At 37.4% G+C, this 27,728-nt stretch overlaps 1 protein-coding gene across 2 annotated transcripts; it reads right to left on the reverse strand.

Annotated features, from left to right (window-relative positions):
• Window positions 1-1,474: 1,474 nt before the first annotated feature.
• Window positions 1,475-20,971, reverse strand: LOC115926875 (sushi, von Willebrand factor type A, EGF and pentraxin domain-containing protein 1-like). 2 transcript variants are annotated; one of them, XM_030992453.1, is made up of 12 exons: window positions 20,848-20,971; window positions 19,770-19,955; window positions 17,963-18,142; window positions 14,776-14,952; window positions 14,200-14,376; window positions 13,377-13,562; window positions 9,175-9,396; window positions 8,133-8,296; window positions 7,553-7,691; window positions 5,586-5,777; window positions 4,307-4,477; window positions 1,475-3,154 (listed from the first exon to the last, which is right to left on the reverse strand). In XM_030992453.1, the coding sequence occupies exons 1-12, from the start codon at window positions 20,921-20,923 to the stop codon at window positions 3,117-3,119; spliced, it is 1,908 nt and encodes a 635-aa protein (XP_030848313.1). In that variant the 5' UTR covers window positions 20,924-20,971; the 3' UTR covers window positions 1,475-3,116. The 2 variants fall into 2 exon arrangements, with proteins under 2 accessions (XP_030848313.1, XP_030848314.1); XM_030992454.1 differs by lacking the exons at window positions 14,200-14,376; window positions 14,776-14,952 and having other exon boundaries at window positions 20,848-20,970.
• Window positions 20,972-27,728: the final 6,757 nt, after the last annotated feature.

Consider the following 27,728-nt stretch of genomic DNA (forward strand, 5'->3'; position numbering starts at 1 on the left):
TTCTTTAAGCGATATAAACGTTTCTCGTTTCCATTTGAAAATGAAATAATCTCGAAACGTATGTCTTGATATATTTTTATTTTGAGACCTGTAACAATTTGTCTATATATAAAGTAATCTTTTGTATGTAGATAACTTCAACTGATATACTTTTTAAACTGTAGATGGAATATTTGTAAAATTAAGTTATGAATAAATTGAAAAGAGCATGGAAATAGTTTTAAATGATGCATCCCTACAGATGTACCGACTTTACGAGGCCTGGACGCATGACGGATAAAGCAGAGTAAGGTCATCGACATATTTTATCGTTTTATGGTAAGATTGTAGCTCAAAGATAAGATATTTCCTGTTTGCATTGCCAATAGTTTGTGTATATTGTTCATATTGATTGCTTATGGTGTTACTTTTTCTTATTGTAAAAAAACAAACAAGTTGGGTTTAAAAAATATATATATAATTGAAGTTACATGTATGAAGTACGTTTTGTACAATATTACTTTAATGACATTAGATGACTATTGCATTTTTGATTTTTCTCTGTTATATTTTCATACAATTCCTTGTGCAATTGATTAAAGCGGTGAGATATAATAATTGTTTAATTTTATTGTGTTCAGACACATTTGCAGTATTTTTTTTTTAATCTGAGAGATTATAATATTCATAAATTTAAAAGATCACTGTATTGTAACATTTAATTCGAGGTTCGTATCTATTCTCATGTTCCCATTAGTACTGAAGTATTTCGCATGGTGTAAAAGTGTATATTTGACTGTAAAAAAGGATGAGAGAAACACAGTTGTGTCTCTTTTATGTTGGCTTCATTGATTCTTTTTTAATTATTTAATAAAGCAAGCTGCTCTGGTTGATTGAAATTGGGTCTACATTTGTTTGTCTTCTGTAGTGCCACAGTACTTTGAAATTGAATTCATGTTTTCCCTGGACTTAGATTAACAATGAGTGACACACCCCCACAAACATTTGCATTAGACCTTATTGTATTTTTATTCTAAAAATTATTTTATGACAGAATCGCCCGAAGCAAATACATGTACATTATGTGACGAAGAATATAAACAAAAATATGTGTGCAAAGCTTAAAAATACAAACCTGTCACGTATACATTGTATATATTTTTTTTCTCAACAATAAGCAAGTATAAGATGGTGACAAAGTATTCTCTACACTGAGTTCACCAACAAGTTTACAGAATTATTCGCTTAATTTACAAAGCCCGACAATGGGGGTCTGGTACACCTAAACCTCCTTCCCCCCTCATTCACCCTGATTTTGCATCCAAACATGTTTTAAGTAGCAACAGGGTATCAGTCCAAAGGACCAAGATTACCATGAAGAAAAAAAAGATACATCATTTCTGCTGCAATTCATGAGATTTTTGTCCAAGCATATGCCCAAAAGACAGGGAAGACATTAACAAGGAGAAATGGGAGGGTGGTATTTGTTTGGAGGGGGGGGGGGGTGTTTGCCCCGACATTTTCATTTTGCTTACAGCTTACCAATATACCATTCAAGCAAAAAGAAGAACACAATTAACCAAATTGAAAAAAAATCATGAGCTTTTCCCCAGCAAATTCTAAATGTAACTATACTTATACATTCATAATAAAAGACTTTCTTCTCAAGAAACTAAACAAACAAAAACAATCGAATAAAAGGTTATTAGACATCACCATAATATTAGAATCCACATAAATGTGTCAAGTACTTTTACATTTCTTGTATTTGTTACATTATGAACTAGATAATTAGAATGTTCAATTTTTAGTAGATTTCCTCTTTTGTGGTTAATACATCATCACTCTACTTTATACGTAAAAAGTCCCTATTATAAAAAACGATGACAACTAGACAAAATTCTTCATTACCATCTTTTTATTACTGTTACAAACTTATATCCGATCCACATCCGAACAAGCCTTTAATGTGGACATACATATTATATACCCAACAATGTGTGCTCATTGATTCTCTCAGAACAGATGTATGGTGAACAAATTTTGATATACTCAATATGCTAATGTAATCAGTCGAATAGTATTCTGAAAATCTTTTACGTTAGTGATAGAGGTATGTTAATTATCACAACAGATCTGAATTATGACAACATTGTTAAGATGAGATAAAATGGTGCTAAGGTAGTGACTTCAACTTCTTTAAAGATAATCTGAAATTTTGAGTGAAAACAGACCATTATTAATTAGAACAATTGGGTAACATTGGTCTGATTGATTCCTTAATTCTTCCAACTACATCATTACAATTTAATTACATTTTAGGTGAATGTAAAACGTCACAAAGCAATGAATTGGCTCTACATACCATTTCAAACATTTCAGAGTTGAAAGCTTTGAAAAAGCCTGTCTTATGTCTTATTTTCATGGAAAAACAGTAGAAGGAATATAATAAGTAACATTTCATACAAAAATTGTGTAGTTTTTTCATCACCTTCAGCAATTTTACCAAGTCTCTTTAAAGCACCAATAAAAGTCATTTCAAATCGCAAACAAGATAAATTCGTTTGCCCTAGTGATATCACTTCATGTCGGAAATGGACAATTTTCAGGGAATTTCTTGGATTTTAATGAATAAATATGCATGTACTTTTTTTGTTGGAGGGGGAGGGGGGGTGGAAATAAAAATATTATTTTTTTGAAAGTGCAAGAAATTTCATGAAATAGAGTCACCTTTGCACTTTGTTCACCAAAATTAAAAACGTATGTACAATGTTTTAGGGTACTTGGTGTGAAAGTGTTATATGAAACGCCTCTAATAGGGTTATATCTAAACCTTACCTTGTAATAGTTTTCACGCGAACGGGGGTAACATTTTGTGGAAAATGTTTTTGAAAGTTTGTAGAATTGAATTAAATAGCATATGAAGTGATACCACGGGGGTTTCCTTGAATTGACAGACTCGTAGACGAGATATAAGCTCTCTCGTCCTAAGAGGATATACTAAAGACAGCAGACTGACGCCTTCTGTGTTGGTGTGGGTCGTGGTTAAAATGACGACTGGATCAAATAAAATTGATATGAAATTGGCTCCTCTAGATCATTAAGGCTGATAAAGGCTGCTCGATTCACCGTGTACGTCAGGTGCCTGGGGTCTGTACATCGACAGGCTCTTGAGCTTGTCAGATATGATCACAGAACAAGAGTATCAAATTTGGCATGACATAATCGTACTCGTTTCTACCAAGGGAAGAATTCTCGATTTAATGAAATTTCAATTGTTTTGATTGGGTTAAAATCTCTCTTTAGTACAATGTTTCATATTATAGAAAAGAAGAAAAATATACTCGCTGTCTCGGTAGTAACTTATCGAAATGGCAACAAAGTTGCTAATTGAATTTATTTATTTAAATATATTTTATATCCAGGCAAGATGATAACATACAAATCATAACAAGGTTGACAAAATGATATAACATAAACATAATGATGTTTAGCACTAGCTAATGCTTGAGGATCACCTAAAAGAATTTAACAATTCTGTCTAGAGGCTCTCCACATTTGCTGGTGCATACATACAACAAAATATAAAGATAAGGTCAACATAATTTATAAATGAATGTGTAACTGAAATTAACCCTCATATTATTCACATATGAGGGACATCTAATTAATAAATGAACGACGATCCCTAGACCGTAACTAAAAACAAAAATCTATTATTTACTTGTGTTTGCAAACTTTAGCTGAACTGTTATTGCAGTATTCTTTTAAATGTCACAAGAAATTTATGGATATGATTTTACTAAATGATAATGCCATAAATCAGAGTTTCCATTTTAACACTTGTATTACAGTTGGGTTTTTAAGATGAAGCAGACAAAAAGTATCAAAGTTTGTTTTTTTTGGTTTTAAGTTGTGAAATTAAATTTAGCAATCATTTCTATAAATTCCTCTCAGAGAAAGTATATTCTTTAAGATGGGGTTTTGGGTTTTTTTTTTCTCGATACCAGTGATTTACAAATGTTGCTGAAATGACATGATTTTCCAGTATTTTTTCTCAATTTTTTTTGTAAGTCATACCTTATGATGTGTTTGATGGAAAATTAGAAATTCCCAAATTTACAGTCGGTCGAAAAATATGCTTATTTAGAAGCCTTTATGTCAGGGTCTGCAGAACGGCCGGGCTCGGGGGCTCGAGCCCCCCTCACTTTTGAAAAAGTGTGTTAAAGAATTTTGTCATTTGTCACTGAAAAAAGGCTTTGTGAAACGGGTCCCAAGTCTTTACTCTTGACAAACAATCTACACCGATCTGTTTCCTAAAACTCACCAACGCAAGCAGGTAGAGGATGGGACCAGTTTCCACTTTCCTGACAATCCAAGAAAGGCTCTCCTTGTAACTGATATCCCTGGTTGCATCCTATGAGCACAGAGTCACCTACTCTGTTCCCTCCCATCTTGATTCCATGGGTTGGGGGATGTAGTTCTTCACAGGTCGCTCCTAGTTTCAAAGGAAACAAAACAACAAACAAGCAAAGAAAGGATGCAATGTCAAATTGAACAAAACATAACGTATCATACTTTCTTTCACAGTACAAGAAACATTCTACACCGATAAATCTACATATAATTGGTTGGGGGTCGCAATTCTTCACAGGTCGCTCCTAGTTTCAAAGGAAACAAAACAAACAAACAAGCAAAGAAAGGATGCAATGTCAAATTGAACAAAACATAACGTATCATACTTTCTTTCACAGTATAAGAAACATTCTACACCGATAAATCTACATATGATTTGGTTGGGGGTCGCAATTCTTCACAGGTCGCTCCTAGTTTCAAAGGAAACAAAACAAACAAACAAGCAAAGAAAGGGTGCAATGTCAAATTGAACAAAGCATAAAGTATTATACTTTCTTTCACAGTATAAGAAACAATCTACAGCGATAAATCTTTCTATAATTTCATGTAACTAAATCAGAACTATATGGTCATGATACATGTAAAGCATGGTTTCTATTTTCATGATATACATGAAAATATTTCCTACTCGACCATGATTATGTTAGAATGAAGGTAAAACAACAAATACCAAAAATGATATCATACTCACATTTTTATTTTGTTTTCCTGCAATACATGTACAAATGCCACAAAATTCATTGTGGGGGAGAGATAATGTTTCACGAAAGTGAGTGGGAGCTCAGGTAACAAGGACACTAATAAGAACTGTACCTTCACTTAATTTGACGATCATTAACAAAATTGTTTCCTCGGTTATGTAGTATATTTTTCCAGATTGTTCTTGAACTGTTTTATTCCTGAAGATATTATACCTTGGACCCCGCCCGTTGTCGGCGCGGTCGCTACGCTCCCTCGCAGCACAGTCAAACATACAGGTTGGCACTTCAAATACAAATTCTTTCGTTTTGGGACTTCTAATAAACTATTTGAGAAGGCCTGCTATATAAAATTAATGCTAGGATGTGTTCTTATTATGCACAAATAAGCCTTTCTTATGTAAATTCTTTTTCATTATAAATAGATGTGCAATGATAGCCATAGATGGGGCTTTAGGACAAAGTACGTCAAAGACACAAATTGACTCTTACTTTTGCATGTTGGAACAGGATGTGACCACTCCCCAAACACGCAAGTCATTCTCCTTGCCCCATTAAGAGTGTAGTCATCGTTACAAGTAAATGTGATCTCCTTGCCCATGTAATATAGTTCATGTCTCCAACCGTTGTCATAGTCTTGGATTTCGCCATTGGTTGGTGCCGTAGGACTGTCACAATATATCTCTGCAATGTAATCGAATTGAAATATAAGAATGTGAATTTGAAGAAAAAAAAATTGTCTACGAAATTCTTCATTCTCATTCAATTTTGAGCTACAATGATAACAATAATGCTACAGCATTTATTATGCGCCGTTGATCTAGTAAACTGTTCTGAGGTGAAGAGGCAGATTATTACCCTGGCGCGCAATCTTTAATACGAGTATTGATCCTGTGATTCTTCTGTGAAAAAGCTGTTTGTATTACAGTGGATTCACAATCCACAGCGCCATCTAAGTGTTAAGGCGATTTCACGCGATGCATTATGGGAAAATGTCGACAAAGCTATCAGCTGTGGCATATAAACCCTAGGTAAAGTAACCAGAATTTTGGGCGGGGAGGATTTGAATAGATTTTCCGGGGTAAAATTTTGCGCTGATTAAAAAAAGAACATCTGTCTTATTGACCCTTTTCATGTCGTTATGGACATTTGGGTCACTTTTGGACTAAAAAATGACAATTGCTGTTACATTTTCAGTCGGATTCAAATTAGTGGGTGACATCTAAAGCCTATATCAAAATGTGCGCTGATATCAGAACAATCTATCCCACTGAAATTATTACACAGTTAGGACCACTTTGGCCATTCCGAGCGGTGGCTAGCGTTTTGCCGCCACTGTTAAAGGATTTCGACCCGCAAGCTTATTGGCTTATGGGGGCGCTGTTAATTGTGAATCCGACCTATCGCAAAAGGTTTATAAATGTAGTAGGCCTATACATAGGAGTTTTTCAATATATACTGTGAGGTTTTGGAATGATCAAAATGAACAGAAATTGTTTCTGCCTTGCTGAAAATGCACAGTACACAAATATGGGTATAACGGACTAGATGAGCTATGGGGGTATAAACGGTTGGTCCAAACATTATAACCTACATCATATCATATTCATTTTTTTAATATGAAGGCATTTGCGCAATCCTTTTCAGGATATATTTCTATTATGTTCTCCAAAACTGACATAACCTTATGTTCAATGAATCTGCCAGAGAAGTACAATGAGTCTTTTTCATGTAATTACTAATATATTTTCTCTGAAGCATGGAATGGAAATACATGGAAACAAAATGAACTGCATAATATCTAAATCATTATAAGCATATAAACTGCAGACAAATCAAATTAATACAAATATTCCACCGAGATATGACAAACATTTTAATGTACTTCTCGGTGCATGTGATTGGTTGCTATTGACTAATAGGAGATTGCTCAAAGAGTAAAGAGAACATTAAATGGTATTTCTACACCTTGTAACTCATCTATGGTCAATTATAGCTCAGGAGCTCAAGTTCAAAGAGGAGTTAGGAGACCAATCACTTCCATATCAATTTACTCTATATGTTTGGGGTTCCACGGCATTCTACCATATTCACGTTATAAATCTCAAAAATAAACTTTCTGTTAAGAGATCTTGCCAGTTTAAATGCACCCTTACTAAGTAAAAACAACTTGTAGACAAGATGACAAATGTTTAAGCGCACACACGGGCACAGAAGCTAAATCCAGGTTAACTTCTATGCGGTTCTTCAAATTAAATCATTTGTTAAAGCCATTATGCTTCCTACTCTTCACCAGTTGATTGTCTCTATATGGTTTTTTACTAGGAGGGTTGTTATAACGTCTTGTAATGAGTAACAAGCGACTGGTCCTCTTTAATGGTATTTAAAAAAATATAGAATAACACTCCAGAAACTATAAAATAAAGTTTGTAAAAGGATGAGGATGTGACTCATCTTACCAGCAAACTGAACATGGACAGTGTGAGAAAGAGTAGAGTCATCAGACCGGCAAGTGAACCGCCCAGAATGTGACGTACGTGGTGTGTTTAGGCTCATTACCATTGTTGATGGGCCATAATTATCCCAATATTCAGCAGTCTGCAAAAATGACAGAAGACAGCATAAAATGAAGTTGATTTCCTACCGTCTGTTTGGAACCAGAAGGGCATTATTAAACGCATATACTTCAACACAGAGCGATATATTCATACCAAATATTGTCATTTCTAAAGAACCAGTTTACTATCTCACCTGCTAAAATCCCCCATTAAGCTAGACAAAGCTGTGTTTATACTTATGTATATATTTACATCACTTCGTAATATAATATTCGATATTATTAATATCATTTTTTATTATTCCTTTGTCTACAAAATGTTGTTCTGAATACCTAACTCCCTGCAAAGTTCCGATTCTCCCATGACTTTTTCTACCGATAATAACAGCAATAATTTGACATAACACATCCAACAACATCAGTCAACTCTTCTGTTCTTTGTGTTTAGGGTTTAATGATATCACACTACAGCCAATGCTCACCGGTCCATATTGATTATCTGATTCAAATATTGCCCTCGCATTGCTATAGTAAGGTATGCGACAATAAATGTAGAGCTGACCGCGTGGATGAATGACGATTGTTCCATCACTCCTGACTTCAAGGGGCTGGTTATTTTGAAAGCTGATCCTAGTGGCTGCATTAACTGGAAAAGAATGATCATGGTTAAAATATTAATTGAAGCAAGAATGATAGTCCACAGGCAAAAGCCTACTGCTTACTAAAACTATGCGTACTTACGTTGAGAAATACACCCATCGCATGTACAGGTAACAATTATTAGATTAAACATAATGGAGACTTCTGATTGTATAATTATGTCTCAGAGTTAAGAACTTGTAAAAGTCTCAGGTTGGCTTCTTTTTTTTTTTTACTTGGAGTTAGTTTTAGGATTAATCTTTGAATAATCATCTTAAAATAATACTTTAGAAGTCCAATTTGATGTGTTGCACTTTTTTCTGGGCAACAGACTCATTGTATACTCCTATAAGTATTTAACTCATAAAACAGCATTACCATTATGTATTGCACCTCTTAGTCCAGACAAAGTTTCGCTATCCGATGTCATGAATAATTAATTACATTAAATGACATGAGGTTATCTTGTAAAAGATGATGTTACATTATGAACAACAGGGAGTTATCTCTAGGTTAAGTTCTGTGCATTGCTTCTTGTTCAGTAATTTCCCCCTTATATTCGTTACATCATGGTGACCATAAAAATTATACTAGGAATACTCTCTAGAGAGTGGAGATGAGATGGTGCAGTACATTGTTCGCGAATGAATCCGATGACCGAGTTATAATAAATGTATAGCGCTTAGAGCCTGTTTTTCGTGTTAAATGCTCTTTGAATCCAGATTATTATTATCATTATTTACATCATATCCATTTAAATATTACATATACATATGGGAGAGATATGACTTTTAAGGACAAACAAATATTTTTGCAAGTGGCCTTGCCCAGGTTGAAAACATAGGGTCTACATGATCTCCATAATGTCGGCATTTTTTCTCTTACCACATCTTGGTTGCTCCCCCGTCCAGCCGCCATCAAAGCAGGTTCTATTTGCACTACCACGCAACACATACTCTCCAGGGAGTGAGCAGCGAGACACTAGGAACGTCCCTTCAGGAAGCTCATCATGTGGGTAAGTAGCAAGGTGGTTCGTCTCTAGTCCGTTCACATACTGGACAACGCGAGAAATGTATCCAGGCCTAGGACACAACCTCGCTATCCTTACTGTAGTAGTCAGAAGAACAAAACAATTACACAGGTTAAATGGCAACAATATGGTGACTTCTGTAAGGCTGTCGGATAAATTGTACTTCGGAGAAGTTCTGAGAAAGCATATGCCCTATATGCTTGATTCTTAATATCTAATCGTTTTATCTCTAATCCCCAATTTATTGCAAATTGCAGTGTGTGTGTGAGTGTGTGTGTGTGTGTGTGTGTGTGTGTGCTCGCGCGTGTGTGTGTGTGTAATTGGGTTTTAACAGACGTGTATCAATCAGATATGATTATTTATGATCACCATCCAAAAGTCGTGACTCAGTTTCGAACAAAGGTCGCCTGAGCCAGTTTGTGGGCGAAGAATATCGTTTTAATCTTGTCTTTCTTTCAAAAATCTACACTGTTGGTCATAATGGTGGAATATTTATTTTTACCCCAGTTTAGGGAAGGATTTTAAAAAACTATTTATTTCTAATAGATCTACATAATGGCATACATTCTCAGATTGTATTGAATATTAATTTGCGAGTGTTTGTTTTGCGTGACTGCTTAATCATATGTGTGCTACTATGCTAATCAGCTAAGGGACCTACGTCCTTAACTCATAATTGAGAGTAATGAGGATTAATGCCTCACAAAAGGGCACTAATATATAGCTGATCGACAAGATTTTTATACTGGGGCCTCACAGTAACGAGGCCATTGCTTAGCCCCTGAATCATGACTGTACGCAGTGTTTGCTAGGGTACGCGGCCCCTTCCACAAATCCCCCAAAACGAAGAAAATGCAATAAATTTTCAAAAATTCATTGCATTTTCCCCCGGCCCCCAACAGGAAACATTCCTCTGTAGGGCCATGCATTATGGTTCAAGGCGTGGTCACACAGAGGAATTTTTCCTGTTGGAGGCCGGGGGAAAATGCAATGAAATTTTGACAATTTATTGCATTTTCTTCGTTTTGGGGGATTTGTGGGGGCGGCCGCGTACCCTAGCAAACACTGCGTACAGTCATGATTCAGGGGCTAAGCAATGGCCTCGTTACTGTGAGGCCCCAGGATAAAAATCGTGTCAATCAGATTTATTAGTGCCCTTTTGTGAGGCATTAATCCTCATTACTGTCAATTATGATTTAAGGACGTAGGTTCCCTATCTGATTAGCATAGTAGCACACATATGATTTAGCAGTCACGAAAAACAAACACTCGCAAATTAATATTCAATAAAATCTGAGAATGTATGCCATTATCTAGATCTATTAGAAATATATATATTTTTTTTAATCCTTCCCTAAACTGGGGTAAAAATAATTATTCCACCATTATGACCAACAGTGTACTTCCCTCTTTCTGAAGACTGCATGGTAGACACAAAATAAACATCATATCATCTTTAAATTTGTTTTGTTTCATAAATAACTCAATGGCCTTTAACATCATTGCCTGCAGATCACTTTTTCACCAATGTAAATGATTTAAAAAACCGGAAGATACCCATATTATTATTTGTTATTATACAATTACATAAGGTTAACATTCATATATTTAGCCTTTAAGGTGCCACATCAGACAATTGGCACATTCAATAGGGTGCCATGAGTGCTAATAACCAAACATTTTCCCGAAATTCTTTCCATATTTATGGTTTGACTTAATAACTTTTGATTCAGAGCTGCATAAGTAGAAAGGGAAAAATTATGCGCACTCGGCATCTATTTTCGCTTCATGACTATCTTGCGTCTGATGTCAGGAATGTTAAAAAGGAAATTAAAATCTGGCCTTTCTTGCCCTTTTACAATATTATATGAGCGGTGTCTCACTTCCCGTTTTTAATACAAAGGTAATTTTAACTTCTTATATTGTATCATTATTTACCATGAATATGGTCTTACCTTTACTATATATATTTGTTGTTGTATTTGACGTTATACTCTATTTTTTTTTCTCTCACTTTATTAAATATGTAAACATTTTGCATATCTATTTGTATTTTTACAAAGCAAGGAAAGATCAGAGTTTTTGTTTTTTATCGTAACTTATTTCATATTGTTAGTTTCACTTGTTTATCATTGTGCTTTGATGTTAATATGCTTTATTTATTCAATTTGTTGTCTTTTCTTCCTACTGTTATATGTATGATTTTGTTTTGAAAATTTGTATATATATGTGTATTTTTATTGAGACAGAGCCTTAGGGAAGACCCGTTTTGAATCTGAATGAGATACCCTGTATATATATGTGAAATGAATAAATAAATAAATAAGCTGTTTATCTTTCCTGGAAAAATGATTTGGGATCATTAATTATTTAAGTCAAAAAATGACAATGAGAGCAATTACATTCAGTCCACTTAGAACAGACTCCAAAGCTCTTTTTCAAAGTCTAAACATTTTAAATATTTTTCAACTTCATGAACTTCTTGTATCAAAATTTATGTATGATTTGGTAAAAGGTTTTTTACCACACTCTTTAGTGGATTATTGTCAAATGATACAGCACAGATATGCAACTAGGAGAAAAGAAAGTGGCTTACTTTATCAACCAAAATGTAAGACAACGCAAGGGCAATTTTGTATTTCGTTTGTAGGTACAAAGCTGTGGAATGATCTGCCAGATGAAATTAGATTAAAAACATCAAGGTTATCTTTTCGGAGACATCTTTCCACCTACCTTCTATGTAAATGACGTGGGCTCAATCCCACCCCCTTCGTTTTTTCCTTTTATATTACTTGTCTTCCTTTTATATAAGTATACACTTCCTTGTTAACGATTATAGCGGCCTTAAGCTTTTACAGGATTTGTGCATGTACGAACATGTGTATGATTATTTTGATTAATACATCCTTTTCATTTTTATGAACACATTGAGTATTTTATTTCTCCAAAGATTTGTCTTCTTTCATTATAATGCTTTAACGCTTAAGCTTTTTTATTTTTATTTTTTCATTTTAGTAAAGAAAAAAAGTTACATGATATTGTATTATTTTGTTGTATATATGTAAATACAAAACAAACAAGTTTTACATTCATATGTAAAAACAAATTAACAGAAAAAATCTTGCCAAAGAATGGAACTAGGCTCGACTAGCACTTGTGCTAACTTCTAGTTCCCATTAACAACTTCACCTAAACATAGTAATATACATATTTACGTATATATCTTTTGTACATTTAATAGTATGCAGATGTATGTCTAAAAAATATCGTTTTAAAACCATTACTGTTCAATCGACATTACTCTTGTGTTATGTATACATGTACCAGTATTATTCTTTGCATTATATGATTGTTCATATGTACTGTCATTATTGTGATGTGTTGTTGTTAATAAATTCAAATTCAAATTCAAAGGATTAATCTGACACTGAATAGGGACCCTGGCTATTCAATGTCACCTATCTTCGCTCTGGTGATCTCGAGGCAGCAGACAGCAAGAAACTGTGTGAAGAAAGATTTTGTTTGAGAAAGTCCACAGGAGTGGATGAAAGATTGCCTACTCAGAATTTAGGTTGGTCGAAGCTGAAATTACATGGTAATTTGTTAAGGGGTAACCAAATTCAGTCAAAATTTGTTTTTTCTTTTGGCTAGATAAAAGCCAGTCTATGGTATGTATATGGTCATCAAAATGAGCAATGTCTTGAGTAGCTTTTCACATGGCACCATTATCCATCATGCCGTGAAGTGCATGGTGCTTCAACATTATTACCCAGGTCATAACTGAGCAGCCCAAGAAACTAGCACTCAAGCATGTCAGCTACCCATTTACACCTGGATGGGGAGTGGTAAATGTAGAATAACATCTTGCCGATGGGCACTGCGTGGTGGTGGGCTGGGACTCGAAGCCCATACCTTGTGATCTCTGGTCTGGTGACAGATCCACTTCACCAAAACGTCTCTACAACCAATCGTCTCAGCTGCGATATACATAATTATGTAGCAGATGTTGCAGCTAAATTGACTTCTTATCTACGCAAAGTCCTCAATTTCTGTTTACCTCTCGGTCTGCATTCTGGTGTAGAACCTATCCATTGTCCATTGACGCACTCTCTCTCTGCAGTTTCTTCGATTTCCCAGCCATCACTGCAGCTATACCTGACCCTGGTACCATGTAAATATCCTTGTACCCCTGGTAGTATTTCAATAGTGCTATGAGAGGCGTTCGCTGGATGTCCACATGAGACTACATCAAAACAATGTCAAAACTGAATTTGAAAGTATGAGGATATTTACAGCCCATACAAGCAATGCATCAAGATTCGAACGATTTAAGTTTATATAATCACAACAATAATCACAAGATATACTGTATATACAGGTAACAACTAAATTGTTCATACCGCTTATACATTTGAGGGTTTTGTGTTTCTTGTAACTCAAGCATAAAAGGTGTACTGGTTGAAAAATGGCGTTTGTTGAATACTTTTTAATTGTAATCTGTTAGCTAATTAAAATTATAATATGTCACCTTCGAAGAAACATACAAATCAATTTGTCGGTTCTAGGACACCTACCTCCTGGACATCTACCCCCGGATAACCATCCCCAGTCAACTACCCCATCTGTTACAAATAAATACAGTTTGACAGGCAAATTCTGTTTAAATATCTCTTTTTGAGAACTGACACGGGGGTTTGTTACATTTATTGAATGCTTATTTGTTGGTTGACAGTTAAAAGTATAGTTCCTCGGTGATCTTGAGACTGCACTGTGCTGTAGAGTACAGTTTCAAGATCACCTTGGGCAATAGTTTTAACCATGCACCTAAAAGCAGTCAATAGTTGTATAATAGATGGTGATCATTTTCTCTTAAGCCTTACCTCTCTGACATGTTGCCGTGACGGACCCGATCCAGCCACCTTTATAGCATCTTGGTAGTCCTTGGCTTGTACTAAGCTGAAACCCGTGTTCACATGAGACACCAAGAAGCATACCATGATAAAAGCGAGATCGTGAAGGTGTCATATGATCTGGGAGGTCTGGTGCACTGCAAGATGCTATCAGAAGAAATCATAGAGTATAAAATAAGAAACTGGACAAAACTGCAGTCATGAATATCACTTTTGACTGCAAAGCAGTTAAATGAAAAATATTGACAGGGCATAGTCCTACTTGCGCATGCAAAGCAATGACACAATGGTTGCGTATGAAGTTGGATATGCCTAGTGAGACACCCACATTGCTCTAAGTAGGGTATTTTTTTCCTAGATTTTTCATATAAATACATTTTGACAGGCACATTTTGATCGAATATCTTTTTTTGAGAACTGACACGGGGGGTGCGGTATGATTATTAACTGCTTATTTGTTGGTTGACAGTTTAAAGTATAGCTCCTCGGTGATATTGAGACAATGTGCTGTTGAGTACAGTTTCGAGATCACCTCTCAAGCCTTACCTCTCTGGCATGTTGCCGTTATGGACCCGCTCCAGACACCTTGATGGCATCTTGGTAGTCCTTGGCTTCTACTAAGCTGAAACCCGTGTTCACATGAGACATCAAGAAGCGTACCATGAGAAAAGCGAGATCGTGAAGGTGTCATATGATCTGGGAGGTCTGGTGCACTGCAAGATGCTATCAGAAAAAAATCATAGAGCATACAATAAGAACAAAAATCAAACTTTACCTGATACTTGGTACTTACATGCACATCTGTGTTCTCTTCACACTACTGTAAACGGTAAAATTTGGTATAGTCTCAATATTTCAAATAGTTTTTCCTCTCATCCAGCCGTTGATGCTCCTCATCTCATTTCCATTGTATTTCCATCACCTCCGCACAGCATATGACAATTTTGTTCATCCTTCTCTGTTATTCTGGCATTTAGACAAGGCCTCGTGTCCGATAATGATATCTGGCGCCGAGCGAATAGAAAGAGACTAATCGCGAAAACCCGAGTGAACGCAAGAGCGAGTGGCGTCAGCCAAGAGGCCTTTAGTAATTTGGTTTGGATTTCTTATGTTGAATTTTGTTTCTGACTGGAGTTCTCTACCGAAATGGTAGCGTCCAATCAGCGAACGTATCATCGCGTGACGTCAGCATATATTATCCATCATGCACAGTACATTATGCGTAGTACGAATGGCGTAAGGACTAAAACCACTGACCTCTACATAGAACGAAAACGAGTTGGAATGGTTTATTTTATATACAGGGAAAGTCCAATTATCTCACTTACACTTGTTAGCTCAAGTCATCAGATGCTTCCTATATTATGGTATTTTTGCCTGTAAAATAGATTTGAATGTGATATTTTGTATTTATCATTGATATGCTTATCTCATCAGCAAAATTTATTTACTTCTTTTACATTTGCTTACAAATTCAAAATGTTATATATTACATTATATGTGTTATTAATTTTGTTTGTAAACTTTTGTTATTCGGCTAAACGCCGAGATGAAAGTTTTATTTGAAATAAACCATTTTGAATTGAATGAATTGAAAAAAATGTTTTGACAATGAACGAATCACGAACGAAGCCAACTGGGAGATGGCCGTTCCGATTGGTCAAAAAATCCAAAGTTATGAATAATTCATGCAGAGCAGTAAAAGCCAGAATCCAAAAGGCCTCGAATCATGAACGAAGCCAACTGGGAGATGGCTGTTCTGATTGGTCAATAAATCCAACGTTATGAATAATTCATGCAGAGCAGTAAAAGCCAGAATCCAAAAGGCCTCGTGGCTAACGCCACTCGATCGCGCGTTCACCTCGGGTATTTAGATCTCTATTCGTCGCCGGCTAGGCTCATCTCAGCCGCTGATTGGGGTGGGAATAGCCAGAGTCACGAGGCTTTGTCAAAAGGCGTCTGTTATTCAGGACACTCGCCCATGCCCCATAGTCCTACTTGCGCATACAATGCAAGGACACAATGGTTGCGTATGAAGTTAACGATTATAGATGTTCGTAGTGAGACACGCACATTGCTCTTAGAAGGGTAACTTTTTCCTCAGTAGACTTTTCAAATAAATACATTTTTGACAGGCAAATTTTGTTCAAATATCTCTTTATGAGAACTGACATGGGGAATGCGGTATATTTACTGACTGCCTATGTGTTGGTTGACAATTAAAAGTATTAAAGATATTATGTCCCATTTGCAGACCAAAAGATGAATAGGTTAGATTCCAACGGCATTTGAAAGATAATTCTAATTTAGAAGTTCCCTAAAAAAAGGGATCTTGAAAATGTCTTTAAAGATAAACTCCAGTTCTGGTAAAAAAAAAAAATTAATTCTCACAGAATCAAACGAAACTTACACTGAATGTTCAAGATTACAAATAAATGACATGTGCCAAACAATTTTGGAAGAAAATGTATACTGGCTGAGTAATGAGCATAGAAAGACAAGGAAATCAAGGTAGTACTAGCCCGACACCATGTGTTGTGTCCCATATATAGCTCTCTGTGTACAGTGCTTGTTACTTTACCAAGACTCGGTCAAATTTATTATGATTTTGATGACTCCAGAACCTTGCAGTGCACACCAATACTTACATGCTACATGATTAACTGTTTCTGATCCTTTCCACACCTTTTCTTTCACAATGCAATGGCATTACCAGTACTAAAGTTTATCTTTAAGTGGGAAAATAACGAATATCAGTTGTCGAATCGACTTAAGAGCTATTGAGACAGTAAGTAATAGTCTGATTTTCAGACCATTGTACTGAACGGTCGTACGTCTTATGATGCGCAAAGATTAAATCCGTTTAATGTTTGGCCATTTCAAGAAGTGGGTTATTGATGTAGACAAATGCTCATGTACCCTTTACAGCTCATTTTATGTATGTTATTACCACAGAAGAAAAATAGCCAGTCAGTCACTCAATAGTGTCTGACAGTGAAGTCCAGCAAGTGAACGGGTTACCTGGCAAAATTTGAATATTAGGACACTGCGAACGTTTAAATTTCACCGATAGGACATATTCACAGATAGGACATACATGATATGTTCATAATTCCTGCAAAGTTCTACAGAATTTGATGTTGGCTGCAAAAGGGACATAATATCTTTAAATTCCTCGCTGATCTTGAGACTGCACTGTGCTGTAGAGAACAGTTTCGAGATCACCTTGGGCAATAGTTTAACCGTGCCCCTAAAAGCAGTCAATAGTTGTATATTAGATAGTTATCCTTTTCTCTCAAGCCTTACCTCTCTGACATGTTGCCGTTACGGACCCGCTCCAGAAAAAAAATATTGACAGGGCGTAGTCCTACTCGCGCATACATGCAATGACACAGTGGTTGCGTATGAAATTAAAAGTATTAGAGATGTGCGTAGTGAGACACGCACATTGCTCTAAGAAGGGTAATTTTTTCCTAGACTCTTCAAATAAATACATTTTGACAGGCAAATTTTGTTTGAATATCTTTTTTTGAGAACTGACACGGGGAATGCGGTATATTTATTGACTGCGTATTTGTTGGTTGACATTTAAAAGTATAGCTCCTCGGTGACATTGAGTCTAAGTGCTGTTGAGTACAGTTTCGAGATCACATTGGGCAATAGTTTTAACCGTGCCCCTAAAAGCAGTCAATAGTTGTATAATAGATATTGATCCCTTTCTCTCAAGACTTACCTCTCTGACATGTTGCAGTTAAGGGTCTGTTCCAGCGACCTTGATGGCATCTTGGCAGTTCTTGGCTTGTACTAAGCTCAAACCCGTGTTCACATGAGACACCAAGAAGCATCCCATGAGGAAAGCGAGGTCGTGAAGGTGTCATATGAACTTGGAGGTCTGGTGCACTGCACGATCGTGCTATTCGGAGTAAATCATAAAGCATAAAATAAGAACAAAAAACATAATTACAATGGAAGAAAACTTTGCGTTATATTTGGTACTTAGATGTACTTGTGTGTTCTCTTAACACTACTGTGAACGGTTACATTTGGAAGTCATAGTTTTTCAAAGAAAGAAGAAAAATTGAAAAAGGAATAGGCAGAGAGAGGGAGAGGGAGAGAGAGAGAGAGATTGTTTGTTTGATTTTGGGGTGTTTCAGAATGGTTTTCATTAAAGTTATTACGCTATATTTCTGATATTATTCTTAATATTTCTAAACATTTCAAGGAGTAAGTTATTGTGCAAAGTTTCAAAAATGATTAGTGTTACCAGAGGATTCTGACTTGTTGTACAGAGTGCCTTCTGCTACAATTCTCTGTTAAACAAATTTCATTTATAGAGATTTTGTTATTGTATTTTTCTTCTTTCCCAGCTTTCCATGCTTTCTTACGTCATTAATTTTGACGTGATTTAATGCTGGGTCATTAACAACCATCAAAAATGGTTTGAAAGCCTCAAGTTTGATTCTAATTATCTTGTATTACAATTAACATTTCATTTGGTATTACAGTTAAGACCGCTCAAGGGAGACATGAAAAGTGGTCTTTATAGGCAGGTGGTCGCTATGGAGCTCTCACACTCTGCCGTGTAGGCCTACCGTCCACCTGCCGGGTATATTAAAAAAAAAACAGAGTCCAGAACGTTGGGTTTTGAGCGAACTTGTCCCCGGCCGCAAAACATCATAAAATTAATCTTTTCACCGTTTCGTTGCCATCTTCTGACCGTTCTCACCGGGCGCATACCGGGTGTTGAACGTGCTTCTACCGTCTTCACCGCCTAGATTGACTTTTGTTGAAAATTTTAGCCGTTTCCATACCGGGCCAATACCGGGTCTCGAACGTGTGCACCGGGTTTGTAGCAGCCACCTACCAGTCACTTAGCGTCCCCTCACCGCTCGGAGCGTCCTGTGAGCGAGTCCCCGGACTACTGACGTCATGACACGACTGCCATAAATACCCCGATTTGAACGGCAACGTTCAGTTCGCTCTCCATTTTTCATCACCGTTCTGTAACGGGTTATGAGCGTGTTGTGAACGTGTTCATACAGTGTGACCGTTTTCATAACGTATTCATACCGTCCTCATATCGTTCAACACCGTCCTCTTGCCGCTTACTTGCGGCCGGTGCCAGCCGGCCAAAGTTTTGAACATGCCCAAAACTTTCGCCGGGTCCCACCGGGTGTAAATAAGCGCCAACGCCCTATTAACGTGTTGCCCGCTTTGATAACGAACCACCATGTGCCCTCGCCGTTCTCCACCGTCCGCAGACATTTTCGCGCACGGTGGCACACGGTAGGCCTACACGGCAGAGTGTGTAAAAGAAAACTTTTTACTTCCACTTCAATGATGGTCGATTGGAGTTAAGTATGATTGGTACATCGGAACAGAGGATCCGAGTCCAATATGATATCCTTCAAAATCCATTGCTTTTGTATATTCTCTAGATATTGCATTCGGTGACATGTGAGAAACTGTGGTTTTGAAGAAAAAGAGGATATACTGTAATGCAAAGTAACACATGAATACATAAATAACAGAAGTATTACCTGTATTAATACAATTTGGAATGCTTGGGACTGCATTCCCGCTATCACACCAGTACCTAGTGTCGTGTTCTCTCTCATAGCCATCATTACAATAGAAAGTCATGTGTTCACCATTGTTGTATATCATTTTACCATCTGGCAGAAATCCGCCAGAATATAGTCTTCTAACAGTGCACCGTGACGTTTCTGAAAAGAAAAGACATCAATGTACCACAGTCTTAGGAAAATCAATCAATAATTGTTAAATACCCGGTAGGAAGAAATTCCTTGAATGCTTGAGCACCGTTTCATGGTAGTTTGGCTAAAGCCGGGGTAATGATTGCAGAGCCCTCAGAGAGAAGAGTATTAATACTGATGACGCTACCCTGGGTAAACAAGACATATTGTTATTAGTTTTATTACCATCAATAGATTGCTTAATTATCTATTCATATATGATCATACAACCTGGCATGTCATACATGTACCCCTAGACAAAGCTTGGCAACAACTAACATGTCAATTTAAAATAATGTGAGTTAAACATCCTTCAGGCTCCAAACAAAGGATATTTCACGAAGCAAAAAGTCATTAATTATATCATAATAATTGCTTGAATACAACAGAGTCTCACATACCAGTCATTTACACTCTCAGATAATGTTTTATACACAAGGATGAATAAAGGTGTTGTGGTACCATGGATAAGTCTCCTGCGGACCCACAAGGTATGGGATCGAATCCATGTTGCAGCTGTTACACCACTCCACTACAACACCACTGTACATCTTACAAAATCCTAAGATGGGGAGGCATTAGGACCATGTATTTAAACAAAAAACAAAATAGGCCTATGTATATATATATATATATAACTCAGCCGATAATTACCACTTCATATATGAAGAAACGTGAAGGGATGTTGATTTCAAAAATTTGACGACAATGTTAATATATTTTTTTTTTAATCCATAAGGACCCTGTATATTTACAGGGAATGTGGGACGGGTTTGCGCATGCACAATATCATGAATTAATGTGCGATTGGTCGCGTTGTATAATAGTACAAGTCTTGAAAATATCGTGATAGTCCACTTACGGCCATTGACGTTTTGAAACAGGCAAAGAAACAGTCCTATGCACAGGAATCGATAATGATAACTCTTTCCCTCCATTGCTTGTCGATGTACTAGACTCTAGCCTCAATTATTTTGTAAAGAAAGGAACCGTATTTCTAAATGTACAGAATAGGCGTGGCCACGCTCCGAACGGTGCTCGAAGATGGAGAGTGTTGATTGGATAAATATCATAGGAGAATGTGTCAATCAAAACATGTGTTTCATATCCGTCAATATATACATTGCTTTAATTCCATGCATTGGGTTGAAGTCAGTGGCGTACGCAGGATTTTTTTCAAGGATGGTGTTTGAAAATTGAAAATCGCGCCGACCGATATTTCGCATCAAACATTTTGGTTGCATGCTTGTTGGACTCATAGAACCTGTCAAAAATAAGAGGGAAATAATATTGATCTTTCTATGAATATTTATGAATTATAAAGAATATAATGTACAGTAAGCCTACAAAAATACATTTTAGAAAGTAATTGGGACCTACTAGTTGATTTGTGTGAAGACGTTTGGTTTTCAATCGAATTCGCTCACTGCAGTGAAGTAGCTAGGGGCGAATGAGAACTGATCAGATGGTGAAAAAGGGGCGAACCCGAAAAAAAAAAAAAGGAGAGAGAGGGATGAGGACATTTCCTGCAACAAACCATACAAGATGATACGATCCCTTTAAAGTAGACATTCAATGATTTTAAATATTGATTTAATTTGTATCATTGCAAAAGGGAAGGTTAAATCGAACAAGGTTATCAAAACTTTCCGGGTTATTTCTAGCATTTTTTTGTAATGATCATGCCACTTTCATTTTGAATTAATTTATGTAAGTGTTGATTTTACAGAGGGTAGAAATGATTAGAGAACAGTGTGATTCCATGATAAACCACAACATTCTATCTTTCCTTTTCGTCTCTATACCAGGCACAATAACAGGATTCACTTCCGCGGAGATTGTCATCTCTTGCTAACTCAATAACAGGATAACGAGAAGTCGATCACTCTTGATTTCTTTCCGGAGAGCAAGGAGTGTATAAGGTAAAATATATCAAAGGGGGCATCTCTCCCGCCGTGAAGAATTTTGAAAAGTGAGAGCAAACCAAACCAAATATCAGAACAGAAATAATCACATCAAAGCCGGGCAGTACTTATTGAATAAAGATAATGGATATAATGGATATATATATATATATATATATAGAGAGAGAGAGAGAGAGAGAGAGAGAGAGAGAGAGAGGGAGAGAGTGATAGAAGGGGATATAGAAAGTGAGCAGGAAGAGGAGAGAGAGAGAACGAGGGGTGGGGTAGGGGAGGGAGTGGCAGTTAACGAGAATGCGCATACGGCGCTTCTGAATAAACACATTTTTATATTAAACATAATTATGAGTACAAACTTGATATTCTAATTACCCATTGACATTTTGAAATAAAGTGGACGGTTTAATCGCCTATCCCCAAGCCGACCCTATCACCACATGCTGGTGAGGGATGTAAAGCCAAACAGCTAATGTGGGGATTTTCCTGATTTTGTTTTTGTTTTAATGACCTATGTAACCCGGGATATCCTTTGTACTGTTATAGATATATTGACTGCTATAAGAGGCATCGCTGTTACCATAGGCTCAAGGGGGCTTTACAACCTGCTTCGACCAGAGGGGCCATAGCACGATGTAACGTCCCCGAGAGCCAGTACAGAAACAGCTTTGCCTCGAATACTAATGATATCTGTACTAGTTTATAGGAGGGATTAGACCAGGCCTTCTCAACTAGTTTATTAGAAGTGCCAAAACGAAAAGAATTTGTAATTGAAGTGCCACCCTGTACGGTTGACTGTGCTACGAGGGAGCGTAGCGACCGAACCGAAAATGGGTGGGGCTCAGTGGCGAAGCCCTAACGGGGGGTAGCAGGGGCAGAGCCCCCTGAAGCTGGTGGATTTAGCGCTTTCTAAAGGCCAAAATGGGGCATTTTTAACACCATTTCATTCCACAATATAATCAATCATAATTTCATATTGATGTGAACAAAATAGTGCGATTCCTGGGGACAATTACACTATATTTATATGTAGTTTTTTGTGTGCAATAACACGGGAAATGTCAAAATAAAGTGAAAATCAAACAAACAAAAACAAGATGTTTCTAGAGATTGGCAATGTTAAAATTGGTATCCCATCGTAAGCTAATTGTTGTTCAGACCTTAGGTTTAGATTCGTATAAAATGGTAAAACACGATAAATTCCCCTTTCTTCCTGTTTGTTAAGCAGGCATTTTGGGCTCAAATTTTGATTCTTGATTTAGCTGAGTATTTAATTCTAAAATATGTATTTTCTTTCTTTCTTTCTTTTATTTTGTTGTTGCAACAGTCGTGCGCCACTCCGACTGACCGCAAGCGCACACAAGTGGCGCACGCACCGCCAGTTGAGAAGACCTGGATTAGACTATACCCTGCAAGGTCACTGGACAGGTTGTTATCTCATCAACTCAGCTCTCGATTACCATAAGAAAAAGAGGATCGTGGGGGACCAATGGTCACCGATTACGGATTGTTTATATATAGAGGGAGCATGTAGCCACAAGTAGGACAGTGTGGCTATCTTTTATATACCGAATTCACACAAAAACGACAAAGAATTCTTACCTTATTCTTTTCTTGAGTAAAGATTTGTTAAAGCTTATCTGCCATAGTTTACAGGAGGGATTAGACTGCCCTGCAAGCTCACTGGACAGGTGGTTATCTCATCAACTCAGCTCTCAGTTAACATAAGAAAAAGAGGATCATGGGGGACCAATGGTCACCGATTAGGCATTGTTTGTTATATAGAGGGCGCAAGTAGCTACAAGTAGTGCAGTGGACCTTTAAGACTTCATATAAAATCTGAGACGCTGTCTGTTAATCTGTTACAATAAAACTGTTAATCTGTTACAATGAAATTGTTAATCTGTTACAATAAAACTATTAATCTGTTACAATGAAACTGTTAATCTGTTACAATGAAACTGCAGCTTCCTGTACTATGTATAAAAAAAAGCAGTAAAGGAGTAAAGATGGCTTGTATTTTTAACCCAAAAGAACATAACATAATAAAAACCTGAATTAAATCACATATTGAAATTCCATTCAAAGAAAAGGAAAGTTAGCAGGAAAAACATTGCGCATGCCACCTAGCCTATATTTATCAAAGGAGGTTTTTATAATAGCGATACGCGCATATCGTGGACATATATTATGAGAAGACATGAGCCCCTGAACGCTGGAGTACTATGGGGGGGGGGTATTCTTATTCGATACCAGTGATTTACAAATGTTGCTGAAATGACATGATTTTCCGGTATTTTTTCTCAATTCTTTTGTAAGTCATAGCTTTTTATGCGTTTGTTGAAAAATTAGAAATTCCCAGGTTTAAAGTCGGGCGAAAATATGTTTATTTAGAAGCCTTTATGTCAGGGTCTGAAGAACGGCTGGGCTCGGGGGCTCAAGCCCCCCCCCCCCCCCCTCACTTTTTTAAAAAGTATTTTACAGAGGAAAGAAAGAAAGAGAGAGAGAAAAAAAAAGTGACATTCCAATGTCACAAATGGTCATCAAAATATGCTCATCTGACCGTAATTAAATGCCTAAAACCCCATAGCTTCCGGGGACTCTTCCCCCTGGACCCCATCAAGGGCCCTAAGGCGGCCCCCTGGATGCTCATCTGACCGTATATAAATATTAAAACCTCTGAGCTTTCGGGGGCTTTGCCTCTTAAAGAGGGCCCCTGGATGCTTATCTAACCGTAATTAAATACCTAAAACCCCTGAGCTTCCAGGGGGTCTGCTCCCTGGACTCTCCGCCAATTAGTGACCTGCCAGTGTCACAAATAAGGTATCTAAATATGCTTATTTGACCGTAATTTAATGCCTAAAAACCCTGAGCTTCCGGGGGCTCAGGCCCTGTACCCCACGCCAATTTACGCTCTACCTGATCGTTAATACTCCACTTTGAAAAACTTTCCGCGGGGCCTCTCTGTAACGTGTAGGAGAGGTGGTGATGCAGATTTTTCTACTGCCCCCCACCCGGCCGTTTCCAAACGCTTTTGCTCATTACGTCACTGCCCCGGGAAAGTGAGCCCCCTGGAATGTTTGCCCCCCCCCCCCCCTCCCCCCAATCCCAAACTGCTTCCGGCGCGCCTGACCATAACCATAAAGACATCCAAAAAATTATTAAAAATACAATAATGAATATGGAAAGGACCTGTAGAAAAGCAACTTCTTGTGAGCCACAATGATTCAGAGGTTTATCAAACATTTTATTGGCATGTGCATAATTATATACGCGAACAAGATGCGGTCGAACAGCGAAGGTCCTCCAACAATACAAACATGCCGTATTTCCATAGCGCTGATCGCAAGAGGGCAGCATGGTATACAAACTCGGTGTTCATTTCAAGTTCCTTGACTAATTAGGTTTCAGCAGGCGCGTACGAAGGGGGTGTTTAGGGGGTTAACCCCCCTTAATTTTCTTAAATAAAAATGAAGACCCCTTACCCCCTCCCCCCTCCCCCTCCCCCACCCTCCCCCCTCCCCCCACTAGGCGAATTATCGGTCAAGACGATTTTCGAATTTCGGGGGGAGGGGGCAAAAATGTATTTAAAAAAATGACTCACTACCCCCCCCCCCCCCCCCCCCCCCCCCCCCACTGAGTGAAATATCGGTCTGCGTGATTTCCAAGTTTTCAAACACCTTCCTTGAAAAAATCCTGCGTACGCCATTTGGTGTTAAGTATTAGTTTTATATTTCATTCCATTTCAAGTACAATTTGTTTTTTGTGTGATAAAATAACAATCAATAATACATAATAAATAACATAAAAATATTCCATTAAAAATGTATTTATTTTAACGAAAAACTGATCATACATCTCAACATAAAATTGAATTGTGCATTATTCAAAATCAAATGACGAGAAACATACTGACCTGTATACGTTCGAAAGAATAATTAACATAGGTGGTGGTTGGACAATAAAAAAAGTTTACCATATGTAGAAACGAAATATATAAAAACATTACGAAGATAAAATATATGTAGGCCTAGTCCTTAAACATAATTACATAATTTTCTCGTATATATGATACAAAAGTTACAGTCAGTGTGCGAATATTGTGATATGGATAATTATGAGAGAAAACAAGTTTGATAGACGTATTTGATTACAAAGTAAGCTTTCCTGCTTATTATTTTGACGATCGTCGCTAAATGCAGATGATTCACCTTGTCAAAATTGGTAGAATTCATTCGTGGGTGTTTTTATATGAATAATATTGACTTGTCAAGATATTTCATTGAGCAAATGTTCTGTTGTACGAAGAAAAAGTGATAGATAATACAATAACGAAATATATACTGCAATTTTTCATTCTCGAAACTGCTTTTGAGATGTTTTCTTTCGGTTCACTTCTGGGAGACGTTTGAGAACGTACGCGGCGGGTTTTCTTTTATCTTGTTTTTCTTTTCTTCATTTATCAGGTTTATGCATATCATTTACCGAACACAAACCCAACTATGGTTTGGGGGAAATGAACGTTGGTAAACAGAACCGAAGCCGAATATGATGGTTGTACTGTCTTGTATGGCAGGCCCTATGAGAGCCAACTAGTCGTCGACTGCCTGGTCCGTTCTTGTGTCGCGAATCAGCTGAGAAAAATAAATCGCCCTCAACGCATATCTATTTTTCCCGACGGATGTATTTGGAGATCGTGCGATTAGTGGAGACATTGCACTTTGTATGGGATTCGCGTAGTGAGCGGGGGGGGGGGGGGGGGGGGAGAAGATCATTACAGAAAAAATATTTTAAAATAGACATAATCTGAACTAAAGCAGTGCTGGTTGACAGATGAGGACAGAGAGGTCCTGAAACAAAATCATCTTGCAGCTAAGTACGCTCTATCCAACCGGTTATAATGGCAGTTTCCGTTTCTTTCCTCATTCCTAACTTTTTCTTCCTTCCTTTTTTCCGAGCTTATGCCTTGATTACATTTGGCCTGCGAGAAGTTATACAAATTTGGAGAAAAAAATCGTAAGCGCTTAGCCCGTAGACATGTCGTAGGTGGCATTTCACAATCCCCGCAAGGGCATCGCGCGGAGGCCTCGCGCTGATCGTTCAGCAAACGCACGATCTTTTGGTGAACATGGGGACCAAACGCTCAAAACGGGCACGGTAGCCGCACGGTCGTGGCGCCTTCTCCGCGCAACCTATGCACGGAAGCTGCACGTGCTCCGTACGATTTCCGTGCGGAGGCTGCATTACCTTCCTTCACTCTCCTTTTTCTTACCTTCATTTTATCTTCTTGCCTCCTTTTTCCTTTATTTTAATTATTCCTCATTCTCTTCTTTTTTCTCTGTTTTCTGCTTTCTCTCTCTCTACTCTCTCCTCAATTCCCCCTTTCTCCCCTCCCTCTTTTTTTTAAATTCTCTTTTTCTCTCCCCCCCCCCCCCCTCTCTCTCTCTTCTTATTTCATCTCCTTTCTTCTCTCTTTCCCTTCTTTCCTCCTTGACTACTCTCTCTCTCTCTCTCTCTCTCTCTCTCTCTCTCCATATCTCTCTCACTCCATCTTTCTCTCTCTCTCTCTCCACTCCCCTTTCCACCCCCTCTTGTCCTTTCCTTCTCCATCTTTCAATCTTCTCTTTTAAACTGATATCGACGCGTCGTTATCTCATCTTCCCAGAAGCAAATAAAATCTTGCAAATCCATTCTATTCTGGTTTCCAATGATTACCCATAGACGTGGTCAATGACCTCGCCATCAATGATTAGCAGAAGAGAGTGAATGTTATTCGATGTGATTCACATAATCTGGTAATTCTCCTGATTGGCTGCCTACGGTC

Source organism: Strongylocentrotus purpuratus, unplaced genomic scaffold (assembly GCF_000002235.5).
Source record: "Strongylocentrotus purpuratus isolate Spur 01 unplaced genomic scaffold, Spur_5.0 spur5_scaffold_2, whole genome shotgun sequence".
NCBI lineage: Eukaryota > Metazoa > Echinodermata > Echinoidea > Camarodonta > Strongylocentrotidae > Strongylocentrotus > Strongylocentrotus purpuratus.

What these genes read in the sequence shown, in the direction of transcription:
- LOC115926875 (XM_030992453.1), bottom strand. Translation starts at nt 20,923, where the DNA reads ATGGAGGGAAAGAGTTATCATTATCGATTCCTGTGCATAGGACTGTTT. An exon ending in TCCAAATTGTATTAATACAG is followed by an intron (nt 18,143 to 19,769) that starts GTAATACTTCTG and finishes TACTCCGAATAG; the next exon opens with CACGATCGTGCAGTGCACCA. An exon ending in TCCTCTACCTGCTTGCGTTG is followed by an intron (nt 3,155 to 4,306) that starts GTGAGTTTTAGG and finishes ATATCTGACAAG; the next exon opens with CTCAAGAGCCTGTCGATGTA.